At 45.5% G+C, this 11,705-nt stretch overlaps 1 protein-coding gene across 1 annotated transcript in view; it reads left to right on the top strand.

Moving 5' to 3' along the window:
- Nucleotides 1-10,880, top strand: part of LOC102837545 (NEDD4-binding protein 2-like 2-like) — a gene marked incomplete at its 3' end in the record, with an annotated part of 45,347 nt that extends 34,467 nt beyond the window's left edge. Inside the window, exons 3-7 of the mRNA XM_006874375.1 lie at nucleotides 4,222-4,228; nucleotides 4,872-4,996; nucleotides 7,981-8,069; nucleotides 8,456-8,532; nucleotides 10,734-10,880. Coding sequence (XP_006874437.1) covers nucleotides 4,222-4,228; nucleotides 4,872-4,996; nucleotides 7,981-8,069; nucleotides 8,456-8,532; nucleotides 10,734-10,880 — 445 coding nt within the window. The remainder of the gene's footprint in view (nucleotides 1-4,221; nucleotides 4,229-4,871; nucleotides 4,997-7,980; nucleotides 8,070-8,455; nucleotides 8,533-10,733) is intronic.
- Between the last annotated feature and the right edge of the window lie 825 nt (nucleotides 10,881-11,705).

Genomic DNA, 11,705 nt, shown 5'->3' with positions numbered 1-11,705 from the left:
AGCCCTTAGCTACGGCCCCACGCAGTTCCTTAAATGTGCAGGAAGTCTTTGACACATAGTAGGTTCTCAGAAAGATAGCTATAGTGTTTTTTTTTTTTATGTTTTATTGTGAATTATATGGTAGTTTACATGGGAGAACTTTAGTTTTACATCCATTCCATCGTTTATGATAGCTATAGTTTTAAAGAACATACAAAACAAGTGTCTGCTCTGCCCAGATCTGATTTTTTTTAAAGTTATTTAAAAATTACCTATATGATTTATTCCAAAGTTCTAAGCTATGACGTTCTGAGGGTCCATTCTGGCACCTGAATTAACTTGAGAGAGTTCTGATATGATTTGGCTGTTGAAAACGTTGACAATTCTAATATTCTCAAATGTTTTACCCTAAATGCTTGGGCTAGGCCTCACACATCTCAAGATCCATATCGGTGGCTTTTTTTGTTTGTTAATAAATAGACTATTGTTGTTGTTAAGTGTCCTTCAGTCCGTACTGACTCATAGTGACCCCTATGCATAGCAGAAGGAAACGCTGACTATAGCTTCATTAAAAAGGAAAAAGACAAAACAAAGTGTAGGTTAGTAAACACATTTTTGATAAGACGTGAGCTTTGAATGGCTACTTGCAAGCTTTTAAGACCCTGGGCACTATGGAATGAACTGGAAGGTAGACCAGAAGCACTAAATGCACTATGAGGCCAGATAACCGAGAAGTCTTATGAACCCAGGTCCCTGAACCTCCAAACCAAGGAACCAAGCCACATGTGGTGTTCAGTTGTCTGTAAGCAGCCTCAAAGCTGCCATATTACTTTTTGACATTGTTATAAATATAGCTATCACACAACTTTTCCAGTGCAACTTTTCACAGGTGGATAGTCTATCGACAGCAGTGACAATAATCGGCTGTGATTTCCCCATCACTGTTTCCTCTCCTCTTCCAACCTCACCTTTTGTTGTTAATGTGTTGTGGAGTCGGTTCCGACTCATAGGGACCCTGTACAGGGTTTCCAAGGCTGGAAATCTTTACGGGAACAGAAAGCCTTATCTTTCTCCCACGGAATAGCTGGTAGTTTCCAAATGCTGACCCTGAGTTTAGCATCCCGATTCGTAACCGCTACGCTACCAGAGCTCCTTACTGGTTGTTGTTGTTGTTGTGTGCCATCGAGTCGGTTCTGACCCATAGCGACCCTGTATAGGGTTTCCGAGGATGTAAATCTTTACGGGAGTAGAAAGCCTCATCTTTCTCCCGTGGAGCAGCTGGTAGTTTCCAACCGCTCACCTTAAGGTTCGCAGCCCGATTCGTAACCACTAACTTTGGTGTCTGTCCATTTGCCTTGTCTTGTTTTATTTAGGTCAGACATGTGAGAGTTGTCTTTTGCGGTTGGTTATTTCACTCAGCACAATGTCTTCTTGTTCCATACGTGTTTAGCGTGTATCAACACTTCGTTTCTCCATTGTATGTATGAGCCCACGGTATTGGTCCAGTGATCTGTTGATGAGGGTTTAGGGTGTTCCCCTGAATCGTGTTATTATGACCAGTGGTGTGCAAGTCTCTGCTTTCAAGTCTTTTGGGTTCATACCTAGAAGTGGGTTTGCTGAGTCCTGGTCAGGTGCTGTAGGATAAGCACCTGACTGCTTACCACAAGGTTGCTGGTTCAAACCCACCAGTCTCTCCTCGGAAACCTTATTCAGGGTCACTGTGAATCAGAACCGACTCCACCGCACTTAACAATGATGGTGGTTCTAATTTGCGTTTTTTGAGAAACCCACCATGCTGTTTTCCACAATGGCTGTGCCACCTAGCATTCCCAACAGCGATGGATAAGGGCTTCAGGTTCTCCACACCCTGCCAGCATTTTGTGTGCTTGTTTTAAAATCTTAGTCGTCGTCGTAGTAGGAGTGAACTGGCATCTCACTGAGGTTTTGAGTTGCATTTCTTCGATGTCTAATGATACCTGGCAGCTTTTCTTGTGCCCAGTGGTCATTTGAATGTCTTCGTTGGTCAAATGTGTATTCAAGTCCTTTGATCTTTCATAATTGGCTTATTTGTGGATATTTTTTTCCCTGTTGTTGAAGTTTTTATATGTATTTTGGCTATTATGTTTGTGTCAGAGATTTGGTTTCCAAAGATACTTTCTTAGTTGGTAGCTTGTCCTCTTTGTGTTTTAGTAAAGTCTTAACAGTGAACAAAAGTTTTACATTTTTATGAGGTCCATCCCATGTTTTTGTTTTGCTCTCTGCTGTCCGACTCCACGACACATAACAACAACAATAACATACGTGCTTTTGGTGTTATGCTAGGTGGGCCATTGTTAGAGTGCTGCCCCTGTTTTTCCTTCTAAGAGTTGTGTGGTTTTAGCTGACACATTTGGTCCTTAATCCTTTATGGATTTGTTTTGTATGCGGTGTGAGGGCGTTGCTCCTATTTGATTTCTCTGCAGCTTTCATTTCCCTAATTTTCCCAGCACCAAACCCTCTTCTTCCCTGCTGAATGCACTTGGCACCCTGTCACCAATCAGTTGACCGTAGATGTATGGGTTTACTTTTGTCCTCTCAGTTCTACATGTCTGTTGTTCTCCCACTACCAGGCTGTTTGGATTACTGTTGCTGCTAAGTGCTGTAGAGTCAGTTCCAACTCATAGCAGCCCTGCATTGGATTTCCGAGGAGTAGCTGGCGAGGTTTGAACCGCTGACCTTGTGGTCCAGTGTGCCATCCTGCAGTGCCCCACCAGGACTCTAGCTGTTAGCCAATCAGGAAGTGTGAGTCTTCCTGCTACCTTCTTTCTGATCCTGGTTTTAGCTATTCAGGGCCTCTGCCATTGTATAGAAAATTGAGGACTGGCTTTTCTATTCTGTAAAGAAGGCTGTTGAAATTTTTATCAGGATGATAGTGATAGTGAACCTGTGGATTGCTTTGAGTAGTATTGGCATCTTAAGACATCATATCTTCCAATCCATGTACATGGAACGTCTTTCTATTTATTGAAGTCTTCTCTAATAGCTTCCACAAGTATTTCATAATTTTCATTATATAAGTTCTTCACATCCCAAAAGCCCTGATGTAGTGCTGTAGGATAAGCACTGAACTGGTAACCACAAGGTCGGCAGTTCAAATCCACTAGTCTCTCTTGGAAACCCTATACAGAGTTGCTATGAGGTGGAACGGCGCTTTACCACCACCACCACCATGTATATGTGGAGTCCTGGTGTGGCGCTATGGGTTAACGTGCTGGACTGTAAAGTTGATTTGAACCACAAGGTCAGCGGTTCAAGCTCACCAGCTGCTCCTTGGAAACCCTACACGGGGTCTCTATGAGTCAGAATCAACTCAAAGGCACTTAACAACAACATACATATACATATTGTTGTTAAGAGTTTTCTGTGCTATGCCATATTTTCTTACACAAATAACCTATAGTATGTTGTTGTTGTAAAGTAGCATCAAATCAGTTTTGGTAACAACTTGTAACAACCCTGTATAGTTTCCGAGGAGCAGCTGGGAAGCTTGAACCGCCGACCTTGTGGTTCAAACCAACTTTGCAGCCCAACAACAACAGCAGTGCTTATTCTACACACCACGAGTCCACACACACACACACACACACACACACACACACACGGTAGTCTGGTGCTTATCCTACAGAGCCACACCAGGACTCCATATATACACACACGTGGTTAGTCCGTGTGTGTGTGTGTGTGTATGGAGTCCTGGTGTGCTGCTGTAGGATAAGCACTGGACTAACAGTAAGGTCGACAGTTCAAACCCACCAGCCAACTGCTGAGAAACCGTGGACAGGGTCGCTGTGAGTCAGAACTGAGTCAGTGGTACTTCACAACAACCAGCAATAACATCGTGTATGTTATTTGTGTAGAAAAGATGGTATTACCCAGAAAACCATCTGGGGCCATTCTCGGCAGGCACACGGGGGTGGCCATTGAGTCCGAATCAACTTGACGGCCGCAGAGACCACACTGTCATGATCTTTGACTTAATCTGAGCCTCTCTTTGTCATTTAATATTTCATCATTACTTGTATTTAGTCTCTCTTTCTTTTTGTCTGTGAAAAAATAAACAAACATATAAAGCAACCAGTTGCCAATTCAGAATTCCATTTAGTAATCTTGTCTCACAAAAGCTTGAGGTTTGGATGGTGTTTGGGGGATCACAGGTTGTTTCAGAGCCTTAGACCTCACGTGAACTCCGGCTCCTCCTCGAAGATCAGAGGTATCTGTGCTCATGGAATTGAGTTCATCGAAGCTGCTTTGGGCCCAGTGTGGCTCTCCTCAGATGGCAGGGTCAGCAGTTCGAATCTACCAGCAGCTTTGAGGGAGGAAGAGTCACAGTTTTGGAAACCCTAGATAGGGTTGCTGCGAGTTGTCAATTCGATGGCAGTAGATTTTGGGTTTGTCTCACAAAGCTCAGGCCACTTCAGACACAGTACAAATTCACTGATATTAAAACCTGGGTAAGAGCTGGCCTACTTTGGGGACCAGTGGTGCTCTCGGAAGCTCTGTACTGGCTGTGATGTGACAATTGAAGTGGCTTGGTAGTTTACATTTGAGTCCCATTGTTGTTAAGTGCCGTCCAGTGGTTTCGACTCATAGCAATCCTGTGTGGTTTTCCTAAGGAGCTGCAGGTGGGTTTGAACTGCCAACCTTGTGGTTAGCAGTCCTTGTGCTCACCCTGTGCAGGTTTACTAGCTGCCTCATCCTTCTCCTGTGGAGCAGAGGCTGGCTTTGAACCACCCACCTTGAGGTTAGCAGCCCAGTGCTGATCTTCCAGGCCAGGACCAGAAACGCATTCCTGTGGGTCTTGGTTCTGGGGGTGACAGATGTCTAACTGCAACCCTTCTGATTTCTTCTGTCAGGATCCTGCTTGGTCAGAGCCGTGACGGCATCGTGTTCAGCACTGATGACTATTTCCGCCACCAGGATGGGTACAGGTACAACGTCAATCAGCTCGGTGATGCCCATGACTGGAACCAGAACAGAGGTTGGTTTGGGGTCAGGTCCCCAGGGATGGACAGCTCACCAGGAGTCCGGAAGCCTGAGTGTGACTTTCCCCAGTTTCACCTGTAACTGCGCCCAGATCCAGTTGCTTCCAACTCAGAGTGACCCCAGGCATGACCGGGTAGAACTGATCCATAGGGCTTCTCTTTTTTTGGGGGGGGTGGGTGGGAGTGGGAGAGGTAAGTGGACACAGTGATTCTTTATATTTATTTTCATGATTTTTTAATTCACTCTAAGTCACCATTTTAAAGTGTTGATTTTTGTACACCATCACTACTAACTTAATTCCAGAACATTTTCATCACCACCAAAAGGGAGCCCCTCCCAGCAGCCACATCCCTCCTCCACCACTCAGACACTCACACACATACTCACACTCGCACACACACTCACGCTCACATAAACTCAAACTCACGCACACACACTCACACACACACTCACATACACACTCACACACACTCACACGCAGGCAGCACTAATTGGCGTTGTCTCTCTGGCTTTCACCCGGATTAACACGTGACCTCGTGGCCTCTGGCTGCTCTCACTCAGCAGGATGGTAGCATGCGTCATTTGTGGATTTTCTTGGCTATCATATTTACAGACCCAGATCACCATTGTCTGTAGGGAAAAGCTGCTTTCTGGAACCAAGATTTCACAGAGTCCTTTTAAATGCCAGATACCTCTCTGGGCATGTTCCTTTGCCTCGTACTAAAAGCAGCTGCCGTCCAGTCGATTCCAGCTCACAGCGACCCCGTGTGGGACGAAATACAACTGCGCTCTATAGAGTTCAGTGGTGGGTTTTTCAGAAGTAGATCCCCAGGCCTTTCTTCCAGGGTGCCTCGGAGTGGACTTGATCCTTCAATTTTTGGTTGGTAGCTGAGTGCTTGACAGTTTGCACCCCCGAGAATCCTGCCTCATGTCCGAGCTTGTGTGTTCTTAGAAGCACATGAGTCCATCACAGAACACGTGCAAATTCAGCATATGTCCCAGTGTGTCATCCTTCTCATTTACGACTCTGCTAAGCTCTTGCCTCTCCTCATGACTGAATAGTCGGAGTGGGAGCTTGCTTACCAAGGAGTTGTGCGGTGGGGTCTGCGCCTGCAGAACACACTGGCCGGTGGCGTTGGATGGAGATGACCTCCAGAAACAGAATGATGCCTTCATTCCCACATGCAGAGACGCAGCTGGCTCATAAGGTCATCTCACAATAGAGTCCCTGAGTGGCTCAGACAGCTAAGCGCTGGGCTCCATGTTGAAAGGCTAGTGGTTCACACCCACCCAGAGGCCCCGCAGAAGACCGCCTTAGTGCCCTGTGGGTTGGTTCTGTTCTGCACAGGTGGGGAACGTGAGTCAGAACTGGCCCCATGGCTCCTCAGGGCATCTGCCTTCCCAAACGGCACACCTCAGGAGGGTATGCCTGCCAGACCCAAAGGAAAACGATCATAACTTGTTTCTTTTTTAAAAAATGGAAGATTTGGCCACTCTTTGTGATAGGGGCTTGGGTGTGAAGGTAGTGGAGATGATTGCATTTTGGAATTCTGTTTGTGACTCAAATTGTCGCATTTCTTTTGGTACTTAGGGGTGCTGGTGCTATTAAGTTCTGTTCCGCCGACTCATAGTGACCCTGTGTAGGGTTTCCGAGACTTACCAATCTTTGCAGGAAGCCTGCAGTAAGCGGCTGGTGGGCTCAAATCACTGACCCCGTGGTTCCCAGTGCAGTGTTTGTCTTGCGGGTCTCTGAGGTTGGTCAGTGTAGTCGGTAGCTCTCGTTCCATAACTGGCCTCTAAGTGACCCTGCTCCCATCAACACTGTCCTGTATGTAGGTCACTGTGAGTCAGAATTGACTTGGTAGAAGAGGGCTTTGTTGTTGGTTTTGGTTTTTTGGTGGTGCTGTGGGTTTGGCTTTGGGCTGCTTAACTATAAAGTCAGTAGTTCAAACCCACCAGCCACTCGGCAGGAGAACGATGAGGCCATCTTACTCCTCAAGATTGACAGCCCAAGACCCCATGGAGCAGTCCTGTTCTGTCCTCTAGGGTCGCTGTGAGTTGGAACCTGTCAGCTCTCGACACCTGTGTGAAGAGTTCTGTGAGGAACACAGAACTCCCATGAATCCGGAGTCTCCCCAAAAAGCTTCCGTGGGACTGCTTTCCCACCTCAGCGTGTTCTGTTTTTGTCAGGGTCCTTAGTGGTCTTTTCTCCCCGCTCTACCCAGAGGTCCACTCACCCCGTTGCAGACAGGGCCCCTCCTGTGGTGGAGGTGGGTGGGTGGCGTGAGTGGTCTGCACTGCGTGGTCTCTGAAGCTCTGCTGGGCAGCGATGAGCAGTATGTCCCACTTTATTCTTACCTAAAATGCACAGTCTGTCCACTGTAGGAGATTGGGAATACAGGTAAACACAAAGCACTCACATGACCACTTGTAGTGGACATCTTCCCGTCTTTGTCATCTGGATCTAAGTGAGGTCATGCCACCACGTTGGTGTGGCCCCTGCCAGGAAGAACAAAGTGTCTTCTCAAACCCAACCCACCTGCTCTCTCTCGTAGCTCCTACATGAGGAGGCTTCAGAAAGTTTGAAGGACTCCATGCTCTTTATAAGTCTTAATTTTCCACAAGGTTTTTGAAGTCCCCTCGTGTTTCCTTTCTGTTGATGTGAGCTCTAGGCTAAAGGCTTTGTTGTCCCCCCAAAATGACATTTACAGCTGGTTTTCACAGCCAGCGTCTGATCCAGGAAGATACATGCTGCATGTGGTTTAGTGTGTCCCTTCTCTGTTCATGTAACAAGGACTTTTATTTCTTGGGACTGACCCCAGAGATTGACGCGCTTGGGGCCTTCATGACAGAGACGTAGGCAGACCGTTTCTTAATAACACGTGTTGGAGTGTTGCCTCGTGTTTGTGTTTTCTCCTAATGACTGTCTGTTTTGTTTTTTTCCTTTGTTCCTGTTTTCTAAATTGACTTTGATTTCAGCAAAACAAGCGATCGCTCAGGGGAGATCTCCAGTTATAATTGACAACACTAATACGCAGGCGTGGGAGATGAAGCCATACGTGGAAATGGTAACTATGAACTGCGAGACACTTGGTTTTTTAAATTGTTGCCATTTTTTATTTTTAATATAAAAATATGGTTACTTTGCTCTTTATCAGTAAAAACCTTTGTCCTTGTGTTTACTTAAAGAGGTTAATGGTTTGGCTTTGTTTTTTATAACTTGATAATAGTGCTTTTTCTTAATAAACACGATCATCTCATTAATCTTTACTAGACTGCGGGGTAGTTGCTGCAGTCTGCCCAGGTGGGATTTCTACAAAACACGTTCTGTTATGAAGTCCATGTGAACAAATGTACTGCCTATATGAAACCTATTTATCTGTCTGCCGTCTTTTTTTACTTTAAGAAGTGTACTCTGGGTTTGTTTTTTTTCTCCTCCCTCTCCTTTATGTAGGCCGTAGGAAAAGGATACAGAGTAGAGTTTCATGAGCCAGAAACTTGGTGGAAATTTGATCCCGAAGAATTAGAAAAGTAAGGCACTCAAGTTTTTATTGATTGATTTTTGTTTTACCTTCCCTTTTCTTCTCAACCTGGTCTGTTTTCCGCGCTGCCGTTTGTTGCCCTGTCTGCGCTCTCTGTGAACTGGAACTACCACCATATTGTACTTTGTCTGCTAGAGGAATGTTGAGAGTCCTGGGGGGTCAAAAACTACTCTAATACAACTGGCACCAACAAGGAGCCTGGTCGTGTGAAACTCCGAGGGAAAAATGGGATTGTTTCGCACTGGTCTGTAGCTCGGCCAGCGCTGCAGTACCCTGCCCTTTCCCCATCCTTCCCAGTAAGCTGCCTGTCTGCTCTATCCATCTTGTTCCTTCCGCCTTTTCCATCTGTGCTGCTACAAGACCCTGATCCCAGAACCAAGACTCTTGCAACTCCTGTGTTTTGGAGCTCAGGTCCTTGTGGAGTCTCTGAGGGTCATGGGGACACACTCCTCACAGAGTTTGAGGCAGCTTGTTGTAACCCCGCATCACATGACGAAGGTTCTGGATCTGCTGAGTTAGATCACGAGGTTGCTCAGGAGGACAGCGCGAGCTCAAGGAGCTCATCGTCCTGCTGCCTGGGCCGGCCAGGTCGGTGCAGCTGCCACGTTGGCCAACAGAAAAGCTCTCGTGCTCAGCTGTTCGACTGCATCTCAGAACTTGGGAATTCAAATCACAGAACCAGTGTGACTCACCATGGCTGCGGATCTGACTGGTGTTTTAAAAGAATAGGTTGGATCATCACTTCAGGCATCGTGTGGATAATTTCGTCACATCGTGACACTTTGTCATCTGCTCCCTCTTTTTGTTTTTTATGCTCCTCACTATTGAATCAATATTGAACCACAATATTGATCATTTTGAAAAACCAACTTTAATTTTGCACAATTCTGAGTAAATCTAGAAGGAAGGAGAGTGTTAAATGTAAAATGTATGTTTTGTTGTGTCCTAATTAAGTTATAGAAAACTGAGAAAAATCAAATGAAAGAAGTTCTCTGTGGGTCAAGAATAACCTGCAAGCCCCTTTGCCTGTCCTGTATAGTAAACACACACACACAAAAGTGTGCAGTATACAAGGGGCTTCCAAACGTTTTTAGAAAAATCACATTCTCGTTCCATTGCATTTTCCCACGTGCTTTTTGAAGCCCCAATGTATAAGGATGCAGGTGACACATGCCTTCTAGAGGAAACAGAGACTCCCCTCCTCCCTACCATCACACGAGAGCCTCCAAACTCGCCCCTCCCAAATGCCTTGAGAGGCACCACTGCTGTGACTTTGTGATCATGGCCTAAAGGAGCCCTGGTGGCACAGCAGTTAAGCACCTGGCTGCTTAATTCAGAGGTCAGCAGATAGAGCCCGGCCAGTGGTTCCACAGGAGAACCTGGCGGTCTGTTCCCATCAGGACAGCCTAGGAAACCCTGTGGGGCAGTTCTCCTCTGTTACACCAGGGGGCGCTGTGAGTGGATGATCTATAAGAGTATATATGAGTATATAGTGACACAATAGATGACAGCCTAGGAAACCCTGTGGGGCAGTTCTCCTCTGTTACACCAGGGGGCGCTGTGAGTGGATGATCTATAAGATTATATATGAGTATATAGTGACACAATAGATGACAGCCTAGGAAACCCTATGGGGCAGATCTACTCTGTTACACCAGGGGGCGCTGTGAGTCAGAGCCACCCAACAGCACCCATCAACAACAACTGTTCTCACTTTCTTGCCTTTACACCAGTGTAAGTTTACATTGTTGTCAGATTTTATCTCTCTTAAACTATTTCAAACATCACAACTTTGTTAGTTCTGGAAGTCCTGCTCATTATTCTGTAATTCTTAAGACAGTCTCATAATCTTTTAATTTTAACTTTTTAATAAAGGGTTGGGGGCTGGCAGTTGATTGAGTGGTTCTTTTTCAAGGGGCCTGATCAATAAACTTTTGCTGTTTTAACACTGTTGGAAACTTGGAGAGACCCAATACAAATAATTTCGGACAAAATGAGGGCAAATGAAATATGTCACCTAGTATTTACTGGCAAAGATAGAAGTGGCTTCAGAAAGTTCATAGAAAATGAAATGATCTTTCTGTTACATTTTTCCACCAATGCTGTGAAGGCCCTGTTGTATTCAGAGTCTGCGTTCTGTTGCTCTAAAGCAGTTGACTCTGTGTGTGTGTGTGTTGTGTGTGTCTGCAGGAGGAATAAGCACGGTGTGTCCCGGAAGAAGATTGTTCAGATGCTGGAACGGTACGAGTCCCACATGTCCATCGCAGTGGTGCTGAATTCAGTGGAGCCTTCACACAAAAGCGCGCTGAGACCGCCTCCTCCAGAGTGCAGACCGAGGTGGGGGCTCCCTCTAGGCCCACACAGCCCCGTCGATGTCCCGAGTGATGACTAAGTTGGCTCTTCTCACCTAACACATCTGTTTGTGGCTCAACCTTAAAACAGCACAGAACAAATCAGCCAACCTGCCCTGAAGTTTAGCTAGTCTCAAATAAGAAGGTTACACTGCTTCCCCAGGGTGTTCCCAGCCAGTTGTTGAAGTTTTAAAATGTAAATAAAAACTCTATAAACTGTATTTTAAATGTTTTTATAATCTTTTGTGGGGAAAACCTTTGATTGTTTTGTAGACATTTAAGTCGAGTGGGCAGGAATAAGGCGTTTTTTCCTACAGTTCGTTTTCTACGGTCTATCTATTTTGCATAGTAAAAGCAGAAATGTTTTTTGTAGTTCCTATCTAAGTTCTCACAAAGCTTTAGTGTTTTTCCTTGACTTCCTGAAAGATGTAAGGAATTCTAACTCGTTCTAGGGTAGCCAAAATGATCCCCTTCTTTATCCCACAGGTAGAATGATATTTCAGCAGTTTTATCTGTATGAGAAAAATATCATACAGTATAAACAGTGCCCAGATAGTTCAGCGGCAAACTCTGTACAAGGGAGGTTTTAGGCACGGGGGGGCCGTTTTCTCTATAATATGAGCTAGCCTCAAAATGTTTGTGGAAAAATGGAGTTGAAAGATAATGGAGTGTTTCCACAAACTCTTGAAGTCCCCTGGTAGGTATAGTATCCATACTTAACCATAATATACACATAGTCACCACCGTCACCTGCCTCCCCTCCTACTCTCAGAACTCCTCTCCCCCACTTCTGGAAGGATAAAGAGAGAAT

This window comes from Chrysochloris asiatica, unplaced genomic scaffold (assembly GCF_000296735.1).
Source record: "Chrysochloris asiatica unplaced genomic scaffold, ChrAsi1.0 scaffold00272, whole genome shotgun sequence".
Classification (NCBI taxonomy): domain Eukaryota; kingdom Metazoa; phylum Chordata; class Mammalia; order Afrosoricida; family Chrysochloridae; genus Chrysochloris; species Chrysochloris asiatica.
The sequence above is the reverse complement of the archived record's forward strand: the minus strand, read 5'-3'. Positions and strand labels throughout refer to the sequence as shown.